The 23,941-nt window shown below is 38.7% G+C and overlaps 1 protein-coding gene across 1 annotated transcript; it reads right to left on the reverse strand.

Moving 5' to 3' along the window:
* Positions 1–1,622: 1,622 nt before the first annotated feature.
* Positions 1,623–22,160, reverse strand: EXOSC7 (exosome component 7). The gene is made up of 8 exons (XM_018075906.1): positions 22,059–22,160; positions 21,219–21,320; positions 20,462–20,556; positions 15,577–15,742; positions 11,116–11,186; positions 6,384–6,507; positions 5,265–5,420; positions 1,623–2,173 (listed from the first exon to the last, which is right to left on the reverse strand). The coding sequence occupies exons 1-8, from the start codon at positions 22,113–22,115 to the stop codon at positions 2,069–2,071; spliced, it is 876 nt and encodes a 291-aa protein (XP_017931395.1). The 5' UTR covers positions 22,116–22,160; the 3' UTR covers positions 1,623–2,068.
* Positions 22,161–23,941: the final 1,781 nt, after the last annotated feature.

A 23,941-nucleotide genomic window follows, 5' to 3' on the forward strand; every position in this document is an offset into this window, starting at 1 on the left:
GTTGTTCCACAGGTTCCCTTGAGCTGGCATCAAACACAGAAGCTGAGGTACCAAGAATTTTCTTTCTAGGTATCTTGAGCACATAAGTATCCTGAATCTCAGATGGCTAAATATTTGCTCTCCTTAGTAAGAAGTTGGGAGGGAATGCACATATATTCACCTCCACAGAGGGGTCAGTTAACACACTTGAAACACAGTAATGTTTCTCCCACTACCACCTCCAGCTCTCAGAAAATTAAATTTAAAAGTAAGAGGATGTGGAGAGGGGACATCTTAAATGATGTAACTTGCAAAATGCTTGGAGATCCTTCAGCTGAAAGGCTATGAAGAAATACACTATTAATACCATGTTACAAAATTCATCCTGAGCATCACTCAGGGCAGCCTTTTGGTATCCAGCCACAAATCTGTAATAAAACAGGCAACGGCTGTTCAGAGAATGGCTGAGGTTCAGGACTTGCAGTCTCATTTAGATTAACCATTTTCTGAAACATTAAACAACACATGACCAAACAAAAACTGCCTGTGATAAGTCTCAGGTACTTTAAATGTTTTTTCTCCCTTCAGTTTTCTTTCATATTTTTACAAGTAGCTTTGCATGGCAAGGAATGATCACAGCTACTGTAAAGCTGAACTTGGCTTAGTGTTTGCCTCACACAGAATAATTCTATTGAAGTGATTAAAGACTATGTATACTGATTGTCACTTCTTGGCTCTATTACTATGTAGCACCATCATAACCTACCTAACCTACTACTTAAGGTACTGAAAAAATACACACTCTTCAACTGTTTGAAATACAATCTTGGGCAAATTTTGTGGGACAGTTTCTTTTTTTTTAACCTGCCTGTTTGTTATAGTAGTGGCTACACATATCTGTACAATACACAGTAGTATTGCAGTTATCTTGAGCGATTATGTGAGTGAGCTCTAGGAAAAGGGCTGAAGAGATTTGGGGACCTTAAGCACTCCATATATTTTAATGTGATCATGATTATTAGTAATATGTTCTGTCCTGTATTTACAGCTCTCTTTCAGCAAAAGCTTTCCCCTTTTCCCCACCAAACATGTTACAAGAGAACATTCTTAATCTGATATAATAAAATTTAAACAGGAAATTCAGAAAACGTTGCTCCTGGATTATTGTAGTAACTTCTGCCATAATGTTTGTTCAAAAATGATCCTTCTAATACATGCAGTTGAAATACCAACTTCTTAAAAATCAACTTCTTCCTTTGATTTCTTCCGTCTGTTGTCTCTTCCTGTCCTGCCAAATAAACAGCTCTTACTCTTTGCTGGGGCAACCAATTGATGTAGGGAGGGAATCCACTGCTTTCAACACCTGGTGATACAACTTGTTAGCATGCCTTACCTGCCACCTTCTGACTTTCCCTATGAAGGATCATTACTGACAGACACTATGCTTTTCCAGCTGAATTGTCTAACTCTTAAAAATTAACTCATTTTCCCTTCTACCTTAGCCATGCCCCTTCTCCTTAGCCACTGTGAAAAGCTGTGGCTACACTGCTATTGCACCTGTTGGCAAAAGGGATAGGTAGAGCTCTAGTGAGCAAAGAAATCTTGGTTTAAAATATAAATTGGAAATGTGGAAACATGTTTTATTTATAGTAAAATCTAACCACATTTTAGTCGAAGAATAGTTAGGTAATTTGAAGGAAGACTTCCACCTTGTGCTACTCCCATTAGTGCTGCACAGCCTCAAGTACACTCCAGAACACAGCATCTGGTCTACAGAAGTGGAAGGTGTGCTAACAGAATTAAGTGGAACCTACACCAGTCACTCTTGAAAATAGATTCAAGCATTTCCCAGGCAATGTCACCAATTGCTGCTGGTGCACTTCCCAGGTGTGAACAGTGACCTGTATGGAAAGCATCTCTAATTTTCTCATCTGCACTTAACTGTAGCTTTCTTTATGCTTAGGAGAATTTTAAAAGCCTCTTAGCCAGAATGAGAACTGTACTGGAAAAAAAAATAACCCTCTCTTTATACACAAACACACAAGATTGCACAATTAATTAAAAACAGTTTTGAACATTTAATAAAATCTCATCCTAGAAATCCAACTTTTGGCCGTGACGTCCCCAAACTCTCTTCTTCATCCAAAATCTTCTGAAGGGCTGTGTGCAGTGACTTGCCTACTCTTTGTCCTGTCTGCAATGCAAAGAAAGCAAAACAAATCTGAGACAGATGCTTATTAACAGGAGACAAGTCTTACGGAACACTTCCTTTTGACAAATATTTTCCCTTTGATGATTCATATGCACCAGCTGGTATCACCAAAATACGCTTTTAATTAAGAAAAATAATGGTGGTGGAAGTTTCATTTTAATTTGATTAAGTTTTGGAAAAATGCACACATAAATGTAGTGTTCTCATTCATCGGAGAAGCATTCCACGATCATTAATACCAGATCTGTGCACAGCTAGATCATCCAGGAATACAAATTAAACTCACATCAGGCACAAGCACACACTCAAATTAGTCAGCACACACAGCATAAAGCAATATTCTAGCTGCCAGAGGACAAGAGACACCTGACCAGCAAAGCAGCCTACTAATAAAAAATTCAGTGAACTCTTCTGAAGGTGCTCAGAATCAGCAGAGTGAATTTAGACTAGTTCAACATTGTGTCCTATGGCCAGAGAAGCCCAAAATGCACACTGGCTGCATCACCAAATCAGTCTGTGGGCAGATCTTTCATATGATGTGCAATTCTGTACTGTCCAAGGCCCTTAAAGGGGTTAACACAATGTCTTCTTTACAAAAGGAAACTCCAGCAGTGGAAAGCCACCAGGATTAGCTCTGACACCAGCCTCTACTCTTCCCCCCTACACAACTGTACTGTGGAAGCTACAGGGCAAGGAAACATTGGGCAATGCTGAAATAAAGATCTTAAGGCAACAGTGCCCATTAAAGTTTTCCCAGGGTTTCTCTAAATGATCTGAAATACAGACTCCATATGGAGATGAAGAGAGCCCACCTATCTGTAAAGAGCCAAAGCCAGATTATATTAAACTGAGCTTATTTGCTCCTGATCTATGCAATGAAGCCTAGGCCTGCCATACAGCTGACACAAAGCTCTCTTTCACCTGTTGGTGACAATTACTGGAACCATGGGAGCACAAACCTTAAAATGAGGTTCGTTTCTAATTGAAGATCCAGGGGAGAGAACATGGCCCATGGTACCAAAGGAAATTTGGGAAGAGCTTTGATGCAGCAGGGTAGCTGTCAATCCTAGATACTATGAGTCATGCTAAATAAAGGGGGGCACAGACAAGAACCGTCCCAACAGCTCTGCACTGGGACAGAGGTCACTGCAGCAGTCTGGAGTCCCAAGGAGTGATACACTTTCTGCATTCTACTCCTCAAATATAGGACAACGTCACTCGCACCAGGTCAAAGTGAACGGGAACTGTGCAGAACTTTGGTACTGACGCAAGACTATTGCTTTCTTAATGCTGCTCGCCTCTCTAATGGATCAGATCATAAACTTAGGAAAGAAAAGCCTAATGCTGGCAGCTTCCCAAAACTTTCCCATGAAACTCCCTTACTAAGAGATATGCCCTAGAACGTCTGTTTTCTACAAGGCAGGGAAAGCTGACACTCTGACCTGCAGCCAAATCATGGAATGGAGGTGTCAAACATGGGTTATGCATCTTTTCCAGTGGATATTCCCAGGACTTTTTGTTTTTCTTGGTATCCTAATGAGGCTGTTGAGTTTAGGGCAGGGCCAAACAAATAAACTCTGACTTTCCAGAAAACATACTGGGTTTTTTTTGATCAGCTTTATCTCTCACTCTTTCAAACTCTTCAACATTCAGGAGGGAAGACTTCTTCCAAAGCAAGTGAAAGATGGCACAAGTGATCAGCTTAAGCTTGTAACTTCCTGCACCAACAAGTAGGGACAAGTTCACTAATGTTCTTTGCAGAATAGGATGGTTTGAAGATTTCCCACAGTTACCTTCCATATGCATCTCTGACCAGTGTTCAGAAGTGCATTACAGAACTCCAGGCACAGCCTTTGGGGGTAGGGTATAAAATGGAACTGCAGAAGTTCATTTCCTATTTAGGGCTCAACGTAGAGTGAAATTGGTGATCAAAACAGAGGCTCCATCAAAGCCTGGTGCAGGGAATTTGCACTAAGGCCAGCTTCTTCATGAACCTGTATCTGACTTAAGCACCAACCTCTCTAGCAGCCCTAGACCCAAAACTTCAAGTTTTCTATGACGTTTAGTTAGCATCAGACACAAAATCCATCAAGGAAGACACATCAGATGCCCACAGGAAGTTAGGTTTCTTTAGGATGCCAAGTTAGAGATAACACCTCTCTATCCAGATAAGAGAGAAAGTGACATCTCTGAAATCCCCACTGGTACCACCAAATTTTGGTACCACCAAAATTAGCACTCTATATTGACACAGTCAAGTGCCATATATACTCAAGCATGTAATTCCCACTTGAAACCAACTGTTGTCAAACTTGGCTCCAACTTCCGCATTCCTCACTACAGCCGGGCTGAAATTAGTCCTGTATCTCTTGGAAACAGAGTCAGCTTGAAGTATCTAATTTTCATTCTGACTTCCAAGCTCAAAACCCATTTCTGTCTCACACTCAAGGCCAAACTCAGGCATGAGAATTTACACTGCAGAACATTTAAGAAGAGCCTGAAGAAACATTTAAAATGGAATTCTTACATGGATGGGGACAATATCCAGATACTAGTATTTTTATGAAGTAAGGGCAGATCAGAAACCCAATAAAGAACCAAAGAAAAACAACAGTAAAAAGAGAAGAGTAAGCTTATAATAAAACAAATGAGTTGTGCTAGAAGAGAACACTGTGCACTAGCAATTCAAAAACACCTTCTCTACGTTTATAGGGACTTTACCATATTAGGAGTTTTGCTATTTCAGTTTTTAAGAGAAACTATAAAAGAGGGAACATGTTCTTTAAAAATACCCTCAAAGTTTATCAGCTTAAGCTTTACTGCCTTACAGCTGTGAAGTACCTGCCTGAAACATTTGTGAGTATCATGCATTTCAGGCATCTAGAAGTTTTAGATAACATCCATTCACATTAGAATTTGTTTCAAAGAAACTGTGACCTTTACAAAGTCCCTTGTGCACCTAATCAAAGCTCCAAGATTTCTGCTATAAAAGTCCTTACTGCAGCTTTCCATATACCCAAGTTCCAAGTCATCCAGTATCATCCAAGACAGTCAACTGCTCAAAACTCCTTACCTCCATCATTTCAAAAATACTCTCAGGATCCAGGCTACCTTTCCCCACTTTCTTCATAGAAGTGAGGGCACCTTTACTGGTCACGGAAATAAGCAGGCTTGCCAAAGAACAGGCTTCTTCCTGAAGGGTAGCATCCACCACATGCCTATATCCAATCTGTAAGTTAGTGACAAAATGATGTATCAGTTGGCAGTTTTCTAAGGGCTTCCATTAAGAAGTTAACCTGTGAGTGGCAGCTTTGTTAGTTACCTCAGTCTCCCATCCTAATATCATGTGGCCTTTTTAAGTGGTCTGAGACTGACTTGATAACTTGATAGCACAGTATTTAAACAGCCTCTGACCCCAAATTGTGTACCTTACACAACAGAGGCGAGATAAACATGTCACTATTTCATACTGTTTTCCTCTCTACCATCCTTTCCTCTATATGAAACTCCCTATTCCTCTTTCCCCCCTCAACTCCAAGCATGGACTTTGCTACCCTCTAGGTGAAAATTACACATCCCGAGACTCAGGTGAGCCCTCACTTCAGCAAAGGCCTCTGCTATTTATGCAACTTGCTTAAAAGAAATGCCACATAAACTTTCAGGTAACTAAGCAAATCACTAACACTTGCAATGGAACTTGCAGCATCCATAAAATCAACTGTGTTGGCTGTGTGCCATATATGGAAAACCTGTTTGAAAGGGAAGGCACAGTACTGCACCCCTGAAAATGGAGTTCTGTCCCCAGTAACAAATACTCATCATGTAATTCCAGGCAGATGACACAACTTTTGCACCTCACAACAATGGCCACTTGTTCTAACACACTGAAGTATCTGCTGCTACACATGTTAAGCAAGGAGTAGATAAAAAACAGTAAACAATTCCTCTGAATGCAAGAAGAGGCATTTTAAGAGCACATCAAGTAGAAACCTACAAGTCAGAGATGCAAAAAAACCCCTTATTCAGTAGAAGTTCTTCTTAATTAGGAGGCAAAAGACAAACAAATATCTACATAGTGGACACTGACCATTTCTGTAACACAATTTTTATCTCTAGGGAAATAATAACTGGCAGGTGAAACTAATAGAAACTGAACTTTCTAGGTAGAGGGTGAGAAATTTGTCATGCTTACTTTGCTTAGCGTGACAATACAGGGCACTTCCTCTACATTAAGTCGAATACAATCATAAGGGTCATCAGACAGCTCAATCTCTTTGGTGCCTTCTTCATCCTCCAGAACACGCACTTTGGGTATTCTGTGGAAACAAAATGTGCAAAATCATTGCCAGAACAGATAACAAATAAAGCTGCTATACAGTCACAACTCCATGAAGTGCTTTTTCTTCTAAATGAGGCAAAATGTTTAGAAAAAAAGTCCAGAACGTGATCAAAGTACTAACAACTCACTCCCCAAGACTAGGAAAAAAACATTGTAAGTTCGAAGACATTTAGGATGAGATCATCATATTTACATCATTCAAACCGTTAGAATTTGAGTTGTTTTTTACACTATTATATGGGGAGAGATTCTTTTGGAATTTGCACAAATCAGTTCTGAACAATTCTTTGTACTTCTGCTGGATGTATAGGAGAGAAATTACCAAGACTGAATCCTTTCGTACAGTGGCTCTCAACTTTGCAAACAACAGTAAAGTTGACAGAATTAGAGTAATTACATTGCTTGGCAAAGTTGTGACATCAGTAGCAAATACAAGTAGTAAAGTCCTTCAGGAAAGAGCAACACTAATTAAGGGAGACTTGGGGTAAAGAGAAAGATGACATCAGTAAAATCCTTTCTCTTTAGCAAGATGGGAAGATTGGCAGGATATTCTCATTCTTTAAGAAGCCAGAAGACTCTACTGTTCTAAGGAGAGATATACAAGGGATATATAAAATATAAGGACAGGGCAGGAATAAAAACCCAGGCAGAAATCCAAGAAACGCTTTCTTCTCAGTAGCAAATGATGAACTCTCTCACAAATGAACTAAGACAGGCTCCTTATCAGTGGCAAATGTATTGTATTTGTGATAGACATTTAATGGGAATTTCATGGGATGACTTAAGGTACTTTTCTTAGCATAATGAATAAAATAATTTAAAACAATTTAGTAGAAGATGGTACCTCAAGCTGCCAAGAACATCAGCATCTTATATACCCTCATTTATCCAGGTGCCTGTTAGGATGGAGTACTGACTGAGAGACTTTGCATTACGGGCCAGTAAAACCCCCACACAGCTCCCATATTACTTTTTTTTTTTCTTTTCCACACATTTGCACTTGAAAACAAAATATTTCAAGACGTCCCCTGACAGCTAACTTCAGTAACCACAATCTGGTTTTATATTAGTACTTTTACAGTAGCACTGTGTTTATAACTAGACTCTGGAGGTTACATTCTTTTATGCCGTCTGTAAGAAACCTCTCCTTTTGGAGGAGGAGGAGATAGGGACTGATTTAATGAACATCTCCCCCACCAATACAAAGTGACTTTTTATTGTTCCCTGGAAGAGTATGTTAGTTATTTGTGGCTAAAAGTCCTAGTGGCAAGTACTTCACAGCAGCTAACCCTGCTCCAGTGACAACAAATTCCCTACAAGCACAGTGGCCTGGACCAAGCCAAAACTAAGACTTTGAGTAAGCAGAACAATTGTGAAGTGTACTTTTTCCTGAAACAAAATTCCAAATGCTTTCCAACGCATTAGAAATGCCTCAAAGCCTATTTTCAAGTTTAAAATATTCCATTAAAAATTGATGGAATAAAGTCACAAGGTGACTGATCCTCAAGCTACGCAGGACAATGGACAACACTGGAAAACAGCCTAGTCAAGAAGTTTATGTGCCAAAGCAGTGTTAAAAAACAAAGAAAGATTTCAGGAAAATCTGTGAGATTAAGCAATTTTTAATTCCATTCTAAAATAGTCATGAAACCAGAGCAGTGTTTGGTCTGCAAGAAAAAGTTGCCAGAATTAATACCTGAAAAAATGCCTGCAAGGAGCTTTTTTGGCCAAGCACGGATGAAAGAGGTGTAAATTAGAACTATTGCAAAGGCAAAAAGATCAGACACAAGAATCATAGTTGCATAAAAAAGGGGGTATATGGACACAAAAACTAGGAAAAGTGAACGCAGCACAAAGTATTTCCAGAACACTGGAGATTTCCTCTCTCAGCTTGTGAATATTTGTCTTAAGAATTAGCTGTACATGTTTACTTTGCAACTTTCATTTTTCTATTTTGATTCCTGTAACTAATCAGGGCAGAAATCTGTACAGCAAGACTCAGTCAAGTAATAAACAACGCTCTTTCCTATGTGCTGCAGACCCAGATTTCACAACTGCAAAACCAGTTCCACCCTTGCAAGCAGGCATCAGTTCTGCCTCTACCATGCTGTTCAGCAAAGCTGTTGTGTTATAAACTCTTTAGTCTTTGTAACTTGCCTAGTTTCTGCAGCCTCTGTGGCAAGGAGACACATTTCACAGAACCAAGTTTAATGTCCTGACACAGTAGCTAATATTGCATATTTTGCAATATCTACTTCCATCATGAATAAATCCATCCTTAAACACCTTGGAGACAGGGGTAAGAAGTAAGTTTGATGCCTGCTATCTTTTGCACATGATCTTGATATAGTTTTTAGAACATGATGAACTATACAAACTTGCAAGGAGTAAATGTTCCCCCTAAAACAGTCATATTGTCATTGTTCCATGCCTGAAGGGGATATAATGAGTCACGTCAGGCATTCAAAGGATTTAAATCCTGCCAGTCTTGCGTAAAATTCCTTAAATCATGATTTTGGATTTACTTAGCTCTAAAGAAAAATGTGTCCATAGCTATTATACAAATGCTTAGAGCAAGATTTTAAAGATGAAGCTGAAGTTTTCAAATGCCTATCTGAATATCTAAAATTTTGTAGCATCCAAGAAAAACAGCAGCTTGAGCTCTCTGCTCTTTGTTTCAAGGCTGCAGTCAAGGCTGGCAAAGATCTGGAAACACTTCTAACAAAAACCTGGTTGTAAACAAAGTATGAAAAGCAAGTAAGACTTAAAGAGGGACACATGTCAAGCAAAGTTCAGAACACTTAATCTGAAGCAATTTTCAAACTGACATCTTGTCTTGTTTGGACAATAAGATTTTATGGAGAATGGGAAGCTACTCTTAAACAGCCTCGTGTCAATCCAAAAAAAACTCAGTAGCTACCAAGAGAAAGTGAGAGGAATAGTGAAGGAGGACAACAGGTTTTCACTTTGAATTTCACCTCTTGACTTTCTGATCTTTTATGAGATTAGATGTATGGCTCAACTCAGTAAGACAAGGTTTTCACAGGTAAAAAATCAACAGGCTCTCCATTATGTCATACTGTACCACATTTTGATACAATACCCAACTTTAACAAGACTCTGGATGTTTTCCATAGATTACAGATTATATAAAGGACACAAGTTGTCAGAAAAATCAAAATAAAGCAGAATCATTAGAATAATTACACCCTCCATGTTGCCCATGTTCCCAAAGCAACATTTTCTTCTACTTGCTTATTTAATTCATTACTTTTTATATGATCGTCTCTGTTTATTCTGGTTAAAATAAGAAAAAAGACCCAGTTATCTTATAAATAAAGTATGTGCCTTGGATCTGCAAAACAACTTACATGGTAGTAACTGTTTTAACTATACAACTTTTGCATCCAGGCAGAAACACAGTACTTCTTCCCTTTAGAGTACTGCCAACTCCTTTGTGAGCCATTATATTTGTGACAGTATTTCTTGATGTTATAAAAACAATCTAGTGTTAAAAGTTACTGTTGAGAATTTGATTAACATGAGAAATTTCTCAGGAATATACAAATTCTAGTCTCAGATGGATTCTTCCCTCATCCCCTTTTAAAGTGTTTATAACCTGATATACTGCCTGTCTTCAAAAGCGTATTTTCCTCTTCTTTTTGCACATACTTTTCCAGATCTAGTGCATTGATTTCCTGATAAATAAGCCAGAACTACACTAGTGGCTTTAGCAAATCTCTAATTTAATGCTGAAGAACAATTTGAAATCCACTTTAAAAACACTTATGCTTGTAAGAGTCTAACTTTTGCACCTCTTCCCGCTATTGTTGCCACCTAAGTTTTTTGGCAAAGCCATTCACTAGCTTTTTTTCTCAAGGGTGCTACAAAACTCTGTACTCCCTTCCACCTACAGATGAAGAAGATAAAAACAATAGAAAAAATATGAGCAAAACATACCAATTAAAAACCACACAGAGAATTTCCATCATTCATTCTACTAGATTTTGTTTTTCCATTCTTTGAATTGAAATGCACGGGTCAAAGTTCTTTTAAAGACACATCGTTTCCCCCTCCCCACAATTTCTCACTACCATAATTTTCTTCTTAGTTTTAAAAAGAACTCTAGACTAAAAATTAATGAGAATGAAATCAGAAGAGAAACATCAAGGCTAGTTATAAATCACTAGTCACATTGACAGAGGGTTTCTTAATCAAGAGCATCACATATCAGTAAGTACTTCTTCAAACCCACAAGGCATCAACACAAAGTCCTCCAACTACCTGCAACAAAATCTCATGGTCAAACAATTTTTTCTGGATCAGGCTACAGAACAGAAGTTATATTGTGAACCTGACTGTGCATACAATCACTATGCAATATGACACTTGATTATTAGAAACTGAACTAAATATTAGTTCATATGACTTGCATGAAAATGGACTGCCTTGTATCTGAATGCAAGCTGCTTTGGGTATTTCTTATTTAAATAACTAAGCATTAAAAATGCTTTGCTCACAGAGAGTACTTCTCTTCCATTTCCCATGCCACTTTCACTCACATGAAATGAGATTTGTGCTTTACCTTGTGTTAAAGAGAGCTGCCTTCACTGCGATAGAGATTGCATCAAAGATGTTCCCACCACATTCCAATAACTGAGGAGGAAAAGAAGAATCTCTTTAAAAGAAAATTGGACTAGTGCCTTTAAATGAAGTCTTTATTTTATTTAAACCTACTTGAAAAGGAAGAAAATTAATAACCAGAACAGGTTTTTAAAAAACAAAGTTGTCTTTAAAGCCCATCCATGAAAAGAAACAGATAGGAAATTAAGATTTTGGCTAACTGTATTATACATGCAAAATAGAAGAGTTAATATACTCCGTAATAAAATTAATGATAAAATTTAATAATAGAACCTGAAATGAAATCACCTCTGTTCTTAATCTTCTTGTGCTAAGGCTCTGAACTAGACTATGACCAGAATTCTCTTTATAAACCCATCACATTCATTCTTTAATATTAAATCAAACCAGTCAATTTTTTATACTTTATTTCAAAGAGGAGCCTTTTTAAAATATCAACTGGACAAAACCAACTGGGAGAATTGCTTTTAAAGAAGCAATGCAAATTGTCACTGAGAACACAGTATGAAAAGGTAGTTACAGAAGTTATAGTTATGAAGGTACACTATGATTTATTCTTCTTAAGGAAAAGAGTCATCATCAGGTTTGTCTTGTAGCTGAAAATGATCCAAGGAAATCCTGATGTCAAAGTCTAATTCAAACATCAGTGTTATCAAACAAGTGAAGAGTGTCGAGGGAGTCTAGCTTAGTTTCTTCCCATGAAGATCAGGAGAACAACAGTCAAAGAGAACAGCAGCACTGCATACTAGGCAAAAAGGCAGGGCTCCCAAAACCACAATACCTTCTATAGGCTGCCAGACAACTCCACAGCTTATTGTTAGTTCTCTGACAAGCTCCGCTCTCAGCTGCTAGTACTATTCTGTGAGAGCACACACACACAAAGGCACACACACAGAGTAAGCATTTGAAACTACTTCGGCAAGAACATATGGTTGCTTCTCCATGACATCAATCTCTGCTGTATGATGAGAGCAAAACAAGTTTTGCAACACTGATTGCATTGATTGTTCTTCAAAATCTATTTAAAAATGAGATAAACTCCTGCACTGGGACTAAATCATAAATCAGGTATTCTGTAAAGACAGTTTCTTTATGAAGACAGACTGAATAGTGTAAAAAGAATGACAAAAAGTTGGAATAGAAAGCTAAATACAAAGGTGATTAGATTATTTCTTCGCAAACAGCTGCTGGATACAGAGAGGTTAACCTGCCACTTTCAGTCATTATTGGATTTTACTGGATAACACAATAAGTCCCACAATATCTTTGTTATTAAAACCCAATAATGGGATATGTCTGCACTGTTGCTAGGCTTGTGCTCAGGCTGCTATTCTAAAACCTTATCTGTACTACAGTGGTGCCTACAGGCTAGGAACACAACCTGTAATAAGCATGATGCCAGAATTCCTCCACACAGAACTGAACACTTTTCTCAGCTGAAGCACCTTGTACTGAGATCTCCCCTGCTGTTTATTTATTTATTTATTTATAGAAATAAGAAAGTCTGCACAACTGCGAGTTATGGGAAGCAAAGGATTCTTTAGAAAGGACTGCTTTTAATTAACTGATGTACAAATAAAAAAGTTATTGGCAAAAATAGATAAAACGTTGTAGACCTTGCCTTATTCAAAGAAGCTTTTCTTCCAAAGGACAGATTCCTAACTTCTTTTTTTATCAAACTTGGGAGGAATAGAAAACATGAAGAAATCCTGAGAGGTGCTCAGTAGTGAATTGCTAGAATTTCAACAGAACCTACTGCACCCCTTCCCCCCAACACACCATCTACTGAGAAGGGAATGATAAGAGATTGCACACTTTGATTTTCCTTGCTCAGCATGACAGACTGCTGGGCCAAATTATGTGGAGAAGGTTATACATATATCAAAACACACTCAAAAATGCCAAAATCTTATTTCTGACATCAATGGCTTAGAAAGAGAAATAAATCAAGGGAAACAGAGAGTGAGAACAAGCTTACAGTTTTGTGATACTGTTCTCCACATTCACGACCTACTATTTGGAAGTGGAATGCCTTACATTATTAAGAAAGAATGCATCTATTTTGAAAGGTCAAGGTACATATTCTTGACCTTTGTCACATATCTCAATGTGGCCATATTTCTGCTTCTTTGTGGTGTGTATGATTGAAATTATTTTCTTTCCAGTCTGACTGTACACAATTATAGCAAGTCTCAAGTACACTGACCACTAGAAAATATTTGAGAGATGTTTTTAATTGATAAGCCGCATGACTTTGCAAAACACACCATTTTCTCTTTTGAGGTTGCATATGTCAAATATGCTTCAGTCAAAGTGCACATGGCTAAATTGCATAGCGTGAAACTTCCAGGTTCATAAAATTTTTGGGAGGTTTTTATCTTTCAGAACAAGACACTTCCAAACAAGTACCTTCCCATCTGACCACAAAGTACCAGTATTTTCAGGCTTACAACAGACTTCAGGCTTATTTTCCCTCTAGCTTTGCGCAACACAAACACCAACGTAAACAATTTCCAGGAACTCTGAAGGAAAATACCACCCAAAACACTCTCTATGAGCATTGTTATTATAGTTAGAATCTGTCTCCCTCAAACACTGAATAATATGACTTGCACCTTATACTAGCCCAAGTATTATACTCCCACCATGTACTATTAAAGTAAGATTCTACAGGAACGATTCAGCAGGAGCAGCTTCAGCAAAATCTGTAGGTATCAAGAATCAACATCAAGTATACACTAACACATGTGATACACATCTTCCATTTAGAAAAGGAAATATTACAGTGACCTCAAAAGTGTGAAAATACAGACACCTGAGGTGGAAAAAGAATGGGGGTGAGGCAGGCAACAGAATAAGAGACTAATGTTAACGGTGTCTTCTTCTAAATGTACCATCAGCTCTTCAATGGCTCACACAAAAAATCCCTGCAGAATATAACATTAAAAAGACTCATCAAGTTCAGTCGTAATTATGAACCTACAACAGACTGTTTACTGGCATTGTAAAAAAGCTAAATATAAAATTCCTCACATAACACAGGTCCTGATGTTCATAATTCTGATACAGTCAGTAGCATGAAAATACCAAGGCTGTTTTTCTCTGTAGTTGTGGACAACCAAAAAATCTGTCCAGGAAGAATCAAACAATAACCAATTATATCTCATGCAGAAGCTATACAGAACCAATTCTGCACTAGTCACCTTTATGCAAGTCTTTGTTTATGCTGTGTTTATGCAATGTTAAGCAGTACATTGCTTAAATAAGCACAGCATTTAATATTCTGTACCTCTGCTTGTAATTACCCAGTAACTAAAGTCCCCAGTGTGATTTCTCAGAACTAACACTTCATTCTCTATTAAACTATGCCAAGCTCCAATAAGCTGGCGACTTGGGCTGTTAAAGCCCTCAGCAGTGGCACACACTCAGTCGCTCTGTACGCAGACTGTCGCAGTATGTACCATATCTGCTATAATTAGGCTAATGGTACTGCTTTTTAAACACCTAATGAACTAATTTTCACATTTATTTAGGTCTTAGTCTAAATGTTCCTGTTTAACAAAATCCTGTATTTAATTTTCCTGGCCATACAGCTTAACGTTTTGCAAATCATTTATAATACATACTAATGGATTCCTGTGAGTAAGGTCCCTCAACACATTTTCACTTCCAAATTTGACAAAGAGAAACTCAATTTTGGACCAATAAGAATTGGGAATAATGCTCAGGAGAGTCTGACTTGCAGACTTCTGTTAAAATTCCTGTGGCTGAGTGGTTTAAAAATGGCATAGTTTGGAAATCAAGCTGCTACATGCATGAGATCTGTATGCATAAAATTCAGTTTCCATTTTTTAATGGGAACAAATATTCAGTTTATCTTCTACATTCAATACATGTATACAACTTCCATCAAAAAGTGTCTAAGTCAAACGTAGCTTTTGCCAGAAAAGTTTCTATTTTTGGTTACTGAATCAGTACTGATAATAGTGCAAAGAAGCAGACAGGATGGACAGTTACCTTAGGGCTAACATACATAATACTAATTTACATTCAACAGAACAATACATTTGCTGTTGCAACTAGCCTAGGAGAAAAGTTTAGCCTTCTTTAGTGGCAACCTCCTTGCTAGTATAAGATCACTGATTTTCATCTGAGACAGATTTGGAGCATTCAGTGTTTTATTAGCTCTGCAGTGGAGCATCAGCAACAAGAAGAGTAGGAAAAGAGCAAGCTGCAAACAGTGATTAACTATTACAGGCAGATTCCCAAGAAAATGGTCATTCGTTTTGTGAAACATTATATCACATTATGAGAAGCTTTTTTTAATAAGAAAATACACAAGGTTATGCTAAGTCAGTCTCCGCCTTAAATCTTGAATCTTAGTTTTCATTTCCTTACTTACCAATACATCGACATAGAGAACCCAGCAGTGCTCTCTGGGATTAATACAGAGGGATTTTAAGTCTACACTGTTCTCGCAGCTAAATACTCTGTAGAGTGTATTTGCTATATCTGTGCCAAGTTCTTCTCCTCCCCGGCCTTCCAATTCAGGAGTAGCGTTTGAAGAACTAGATAAAGAAAGAAAAAATACTTTCATTCCTGTGGCAGCCAATACCCAAAGAACATTTCTTAAATATAGAGCATTAAAAATATCTAAGGATTTATTTGTACAAGAATAAGCATCCTATTTGAAAAGAAAGTATTTCCATTTTGCATAAGAGAATGTCCTGATGCAGATAATATACCAACATTTTGTTACAAATACTGATACCAACTAAATTCCACCACTATCTTCAGTTCCCAAGTTGCAATGCTAAAGTTGGTGAATTCTTTCAGGGATTATTTCTTCAGCACTGTCATCTTCTATCACCTCAACCCTTTAGAAAAACAAAAAAGTGAGAGAAATCTGTGCTAAGTTCAGAACAGCTAACAAGACAGTCTGGTGAGAGTTGAATGTTAAATTATTAAGAGGATGGCTAAGAAGAAGATGCGATTATATGACAAGTAGAATACACATTTCTTTTAAAGTAACATGACTGCCTGACTTTAATTGGTAATTTCTTTACTGAAGGGTACTGCATGCTATCAAGCCCCTTACAGAAAGCAGCTCATTATTCTCAGCAACTGCAGCTTATGAAGAGCTGCAACTGAAGAACATATTTTCCAGAGGAGGTCTGACAAAAGTCTTTGTCTTCACTTCCCTGATTCCAACATAACTAACTTTACTTATGAGTAGTCATACAGGAAAGTCCTTGGGTACTGATGCCTTGTACACAGCTAAGAACAAATTTCTAACAATAAAAGAAAACAGGCCTACAAAAAAAACCACCAAAACCCCCCACACCAACCCAAACCAACCAATCAAAAAAACCCCAAACAACAAACCTCAAACCAAACAAAAAATGCCTCTCCTCCAAAGCACAATAAAATAGAGCAGAATTGTCCAGAGATGCATATACTGCAAAGTAGTGAACAAAGATTCTGAACCCAATCTCTGGTTTATAGAGAGAAGAGTATTCTCAAGCAGTGGATCCGTAGCAGCATTAAAAATGTTGTTTTAAAATAAATCAGTCACACCTCTCCCAAATTAATTTCTCATTGCAGAATATAGGAAAGAAAGTGGCTCCATAGAAGTAGTTTTGGTATGTTCCAAATCTGTAATAGTAAAGCCTTGTATTTTCCTGGCTGGGTACTTCCCAGGGCCAATTTCTCCTGCATGTTCTGTGTTTATATGATGATGCAAAACTTCAGCTCTTCTAACAGGCACACCAGGAGTACAAAAATACAGCAGAAAACTAAGTCTTGGAATATAATCCCTTCACCTTAAAAAAAACAACAACTAAAGAGTCACATTATCAAAGTATGACTTAAATCATCAAGTGAACTGTATCAACAGTACTGCAGAACCTATAAGCTTATATATAATTACCTACTATTACTCTTACCTACAAGAATTACCTAATTCTCCCAACTTGTTTTGCAGTTTATGAAAACTCAGAATACAAGGAAGAGCTACTGGATTTTATAGAAGTTATCTGCTGCCATTATAAATAGATAGCACTATACATGCTTAAAAAACAAGGAAAAGCGTTACTGCCAATGAAGCACTGACCTAGGCTTCCAAACTACATTTGCCACACAAATAAGCAGTGCAAATATGACACACAATATTATTCATGGTCGCATTAATATTAGACACCAATTTTATGCAATAAGATCATATTTGAGTATAACTCAGTGCTGAGTCAGGTCTTCAGGTTGTATTAAACAAGCCCTTATCCATGGAAGCAGCTTTTATGCAAGTTAACTAGATCATTCTGTTTAAACCTTTCCGTTTGAAGCATAGTTATGCAAGCATTATGATCCCTATGATAAGCTGAAAAGAATTATACAAACTTCAATCTATGCCTCATTATTATTTCTAAATACAAACTTTTATCAAATGTTGTATTTTTTGATTGTAAGTGGACACTTTCTTTGACGGTGAGTAGCAAGAACACAACACTCAATTGGAATATCATGTTTCACTGCATCTTAATTCCATTATTATTTTAACACTTCGGTTCCTTGCAATCAAAGCAAAATAAAGAACTAAGGTTAGCAGGGTACTATTATAATAACTATATGGTAGATACTGCCACCTAATGCCTACAGATTATTACAGCAATATACTGGGCAAAAATTGAAAAGGGGTTGTCTAACACATTAGAAAGAGAAAATGCAAAAAAACTTGGTTTATGGAGCACAGAAAAAAACTAGCAGTGGCACAGAATTTTTACTCCCAAACAAAATGTAAATTTCAAGACTATCAAGATCATTTTAGTGTTACATTGCCTAACAATCAAGATTCCTCCTAAAGCACAATGATGCTTCTGCCACAGATTTCTGCTCAATTTCAAAACTCTTGCTGTTAGCAGAAAAACCTTTCTCTCACAGTAGTTAAGCACTTTACACCTGTTGCTTAGGCCATTAATATACACTTGAACAAATATATTCCTAATTCCACAAACAGAATCAAATGCATTCAAGGAATTCAGATGTCTGCTTTTCTTTTTGTTGTTATTTCTTACAGTTTGGAAACAGTAACTCAGAACAGCCCCAAAACTCAAACGTGAGAAAAGCAGACAGCAGTCTTCAACATCAATGGCCAGGATGAATGTCCTCTCCAGTGATGATGGGCAGTAAGGATATCACAGAGGACAGGGACTTGATCTGTGGTAATTAATTTCCAGGCTCACAAATCAGTGCCCAAAATATCATCCCTTCCAGAGACGTGCATTAAAGTCTATCTCAAAATGTGACCAAATGTGCTTCTCAGATTTTAGGTAAAGGACTCGGAGCAGAAAAAAAGAGAAACAGAATTCTGGGGCAGAGAAATATATAACTAATCCAGCAAGTGATTATTTTAATCAGGAAAGGAAACCATGAAAGTTTCGGGAAATAAGCAATTTAAGATAGTAATCACTGCACTCTGAGTTTTTATTATTAGTTTCAACAACATAAAAGCCAAGTAGAACACAGAAGAACTTCACTGGGAGATGCAGGGTATCGGACTATGTGCAGTTACTACCACCCAGTGGCAGCCTGCAAAAGCATCAGAGTACTGACAGCAGCTCATTTCCCTTTACAGAGAACAAGCTGCCTCCACTTCACATTTGTCTTGGATCTTTCTGGAGGCTAGAGGACACTTTTCCCTGTGCACAAGCATGTGAGAAGTTAATACACTTCTCTAAAGTTTAGGCTTTTGCTCTATGTTGTCACAGAAATTAACAATTCCCTATTTCTAGAACTGACAAAATCCATCTTGCACAATATTGCTGCACATCTCCCATCTTATGAAGCAGAGATTAACAGTTAGAAAATACAACCTAATGTTAATCTAATGAATTGAAGTGTTTCTAACATTTATTTACATATGCAAGAAGTGTCACAGAATTGCCACATGTGCACAGCCCACTTGTTTAAGTACGGAAACATTCCTGCTGCCATTGGACTTTCTTCATATAGAAACCATCAGAAAAAAACCTCCATGTACTGTTTAGGATATTTCAAGCATGCGTTTCATAAAGCAGTCAGGCTCAGATCCCCTGTAATAGCAGGACCACATCCAAGATCATCTTCCCACCTTGTATTTTTTGAATAGTAATTGTAGGCAAACTACTAATTCGTAGGTGAGTCCTTTCCTCTACAATGCACAAGGTGTCCACAGTTAACTAGTACATCGTGAGGTACAGAGGCAGTCTTAGATAAGGCCGCATAATGTGACACACAAATGTTAAGGCAGATACAGCCAGTTAGGTTAGCAAGATTACCAGATATACATTTACTTAGTAGCTCTCATACCTTAGCTTTACCAATGGTATATCGGTTTAATGTCAGAGTAGCAACATTTTTGGCTTATAATAAAAATAAAAAGAAATGTCACATGCAAAACAGCTAACTTGACAGTGCCAAGGCTCTAATGAGAGGTTCCCAAAACACATTACTTCATAAAGGACAGTTTTAGGAAGTCTGCACGACATGGATACCGTAGTTGCAGACCACAGACAGTCTAGAATAACACTGAGATGTCACTATGCTATCTCAGAGCAACCCCAAAGTAAGAGTTCTCAGTTTTCTTCTAGCTTCCTTCATAATTCGAGCAGTATGAAGACTGTAAGGATAAACAATAGTGCACTTGTAGGAAAAAGCAAGGAATATGATTAAAACAAATACCATTTTAGTTAATGAAGCACAGATTCTCTGATAAATGCATAACTAAATTTTCTAATTAGCTTTTGCATCTGAAGTTCACATTTTCCTTTTTTTAAACAAACGAATTTGAACAAAACACACTTCAACTTTTTCCACTGCTTTATCAGACAAAGCAAGCAAACCTTTAAGTACAGTTAAAGAACAGTCAATTCTTTTCTTCTGGAATACTTACTTTTTTTGAAAGAGATTTTCTCTGTCATAGTAAAAACAACAGCTGACATTGTAGTCATGAAGTCATGTTAAATGCATGTGTCATTGGACCATTACTCTTTCCCAGCTGCAGTGATGTTATGCAGTTTGGGATTGCATTCATTCTTTAAATCCTATTGATTTGCTTATTTTGGGTCTGCAAAATCAGTATAAAGTTTCTGAACATTCACTGCTACAGGAACAGTAAAATAACTTTTTTCTCTTACTCAGACTCTTACCGGAGGTTAGTGGAATGAAGGTATAAACTTCTGAAGAATGGTAAGATCTGATTAGTCATTTATTCCAAATACTAGATCTATTTCATTCTTTTCTGATATACTAACCAGTCAACAAAGAATTCCAGGTATCCTTCGTCGGGTTTCTCTAACTTTGGTGTGCCCATTTCAGCTTTTATGCCTACCAAGACATCAGTGTCTCCCTGTTAAAACAAAAACTTATCACACAACTGAAATTATAATTACAGAACTACTTGTTTAATTTAAATGTCTATAGTAAGCTGACATTTCTACCTTTCAGTTATCTGATTGTTCTATCAGAGTGAACTTAAAATAACATTAAATTTTTTAAAGAAGAAAAGGCTTTAGAAGGACAATATTAAGCTTAAGAAGATTCTTCAAATAATTACCATACATATTAGCTTTCTCTAGGTTAAAAAGACACTCTTAATATCCAAGACTACTTCTCTCATTTTGGTTCTGGAAACATCTCTTACTGCAGAACCACTATAATACTGCACATGCCAAAAGTAATTTCACTTCACTCTGAAGTAGTAGAATTATTTTTTCCCAGGGATTAGGCACAATAGTGATTGCAGTTTTCGAGATTAAATGTTAGATCAACTCAAACTAAAGGCTGTCCAGGTACTTCATGGTAAATCCAGCCCTGCTTAACTTTTTTTCATCATCGTGATAATAGTTAAGCCAGCCAAAAAGCATTATATATGCTGTAATTATTTCCTTAACCATAGTTTCAGTTACTGCTATGCACACACACACAAATAACCTCAGCTTATCTTAAAACCAGTCATATAAACTAGAAACTTCATTAGCGAGGCACACGGTCCCTAAGAAATTTACCTACCAGCTTTACTCTTGCAGATCCGCTTGTGTTTGATACAACATCTGTTTCTACTTCTGCACATCTGTAGTCTTCACAGCCACGACCATCCACACGAAGATCCTCCTAAGTATGACATCAATATATTGTGCTTAAGGGAATCAGTAGTGAAAACTTAAAAAAAAATAATCTCTATATATCTATATATCTATCTATCTATATATATCTGCGACTTGAAACTTTCCTTCTCCTATACCAAACACAGCAGTAAAAACAACATGAAAGCATCAGCTCATGGTTTCATCACAGGTTTTTACTTAAGACTACATCAGGCCTTTCCTGGGATGCGCAAGTTCTGTACTTTTATAGCAGTAATTAGGACCAGGCAGGAAAAAATAACCCACTGGCCTCCCATATGTTTTCATCTGTATTTCAAAAACGGGTATTGTGCATCCTCTGATACTATACACTCGCCTCCACAGAAATAGGTTGTTTTTCAGCAAAATTCGGTAAAAATACAGTCTTTGTACCACCGGCGTTTCTCCCCCCACATCCTTCACTCTTTCTTCCTCCTTGGTCCACTCACGTTCCTTTGCAACGCGGCAGGTTAAAACTCTATGAAACGGCAAAAACTTGAGAAAGAGCCAGGGAAGAGGTGGAAAGAGCAAAGAAAGAGAGGTAAAGGGGGACAGAAGTGAAAGAAAACAAATCCACGTTCTGCTCTCAGCCAGCTTCCCGTTCTGATGCTCAGCGTGCTCGGACGATTACTACCGCAGAGATTCGCGTCCAGACACCACGACGGAAGGCTCCCTGCCTCCCTCCTCCCCAGCCTACCCTGTAACTCGCCCCCTGCCGCTCCGGTACCTGCACGCCGTGCACGATGTAGAGCTTCTCCGCCTCGCTCAGCACCACGGACGCCATTCCTGCCGCCGCCTGCGGACCGCAGCTGCGCAGTGCCCTCCTGCCTCCCTGCTTCCCTTCCTTCCTTCCGCCCGTCCGCGCCGGGAAAGCTGCCGGCTGTCCACGGCTGCTGTCCCGCTCGCCCGCCCAGCCGGCACCGGCACCTCACATTGGGTTGGAAGGGACCTCTGGAGATCACGCAGTCCAACCCCCGTGCCAAGGCAGGGTCACCTCGAGCGGGTGACACGGGAACGCGTCCAGGGGGGTTTGGAATGTCTCCGCGACCTCCCTGGTCAGCCTGTTCCAGTGCTCTGCCACTCTCAATGGAAAGAAGTTCTTCCTCACGTTGATGTGAAACTTGTGTTTTAGTTTATGGCCATTGCTCCTCCTCCCCTCCAAGAAAGCGAACCCTCATGTTAAAGCAAACAGGCAGCGCCTACCCGCTGCCCTCTGCCAAAAGCTCCCGAAGGAAGCTGTGGAAATGCCCAAGTGCTCGGGAAGGTATAGCGTACTGATAAATCTCGCATTTCCTCATTTTCCTTGTAGAGTTTTCACCTCGGAAGGGTCCGAGCAAGGTGTGGTGTGCAGGGAAGGTTGGTGCAGGAGCAGGGAAGAAAACAGATGCTTTCGGTTAGGAGAGCGCTGTTGGTCCTGTGCCAGATATCCCTGGGAAAGTGGTGTGGGAAATGTAATTAAAAACTCACATTATATATTAAAACAGTAATGAAGGGTTGGGGTTTTTTGGACAGCCTTAATTGAAAGCCTCATAACAGTCATTAGTGTAAGTTTTACACCTTTTTGCACAGCTCCTGTGTATAATTTTGAGAGTATTTAACAGGTTGCTATGTGACTTCATGCTCATGTTTGCTTGGATGAGAATGACCCATGGCTCCCAAGTACTACACATCACACTGCCACAGTCTATCCAACTCTCCACAACTCCCTGTTCAATCAAGTGTACAGAGCATTCCTGGCTGTGCCTACTTGAGCAGGTGGAATGATGCAGTAGAAACAAACCTCAAGAGCAAGGGATGTTTTGGAGATTTTAGCTTGGGTTAGCTCTGATCAGGTCCCATTGGCAGGCTGCATATCTGTTAACAGTCAGAGCAGAGCAGATGCATTTCTAGGGCGCTTCCCATGGCTTACATGCATCCAAAAGGAGTCGAGTTTCTGCACACTAGGGTTGTTGCATGGGGATTGCTTACTGTTTCTCAGTGGGGAGAGACAGTGGTGGAGCTTGGCAGAGCTGGGAGCTGAGGCTTGGGTAGCTTGTCCTCCCTGCTCACCCTGGGGATGTGAGCAGGGCCAGACCCCCTTCCTGGGCCAGGGGAGTGCCAGACAAAGGCAGTGCCCATGCGTGAAAGGGATCTGATTTGTATGTTCTCTCTAAATAGCATCTGCCAGTGCTGCTGTCCAGCACAGATGGACCCTGTGATTGACCCATAGTGTGATACTTGTGGCCTCACATTCCTCAGTCTGAAACAAACAAGAAGTAAGATGTTAGAAATTCCCTTGTAAATGTGAATTCCTGATCTGAAACACACTGTTAATGCAGACACACACAATGATTTCCACTGAGAGCACAGGGAGATGACATTCTGACTCCTAGTTCTGCCTATCTCATGGCTTAGCCCACAGCCGCTCACAGTCCCAATTGCAAGGAAAAAATTACTTGTTAGTTTTTTTCTCCCTCTGCCATCCCAGCCTGGACTCTACCTAATGTTAATCAAATTCTTGCATAATCCAGAGACTCAGCTAGCAAATCTTGTTCACACGCAGACAGCATTTTTCCAAAGGCTGGAAGAGCCCAGGTTTGGCTCGTTTTTTAGGGAGGGCAGAAGGCATCC

This window comes from Manacus vitellinus, unplaced genomic scaffold (assembly GCF_001715985.3).
Source record: "Manacus vitellinus isolate BGI_N305 unplaced genomic scaffold, ASM171598v3 scaffold_3_pilon, whole genome shotgun sequence".
NCBI classification, from domain to species: Eukaryota; Metazoa; Chordata; class Aves; order Passeriformes; family Pipridae; genus Manacus; species Manacus vitellinus.

Bases quoted from the DNA above. Each gene is read 5' to 3' on its own strand.
- EXOSC7 (XM_018075906.1), bottom strand. From the start codon at position 22,115: ATGGCGTCCGTGGTGCTGAGCGAGGCGGAGAAGCTCTACATCGTGCAC. The intron at 15,743-20,461 runs GTTAGTATATCA...TTCTTTATCTAG, and splicing joins CTGGAATTCTTTGTTGACTG to TTCTTCAAACGCTACTCCTG. The intron at 5,421-6,383 runs GTAAGCATGACA...ACTAACTTACAG, and splicing joins GTATTGTCACGCTAAGCAAA to ATTGGATATAGGCATGTGGT.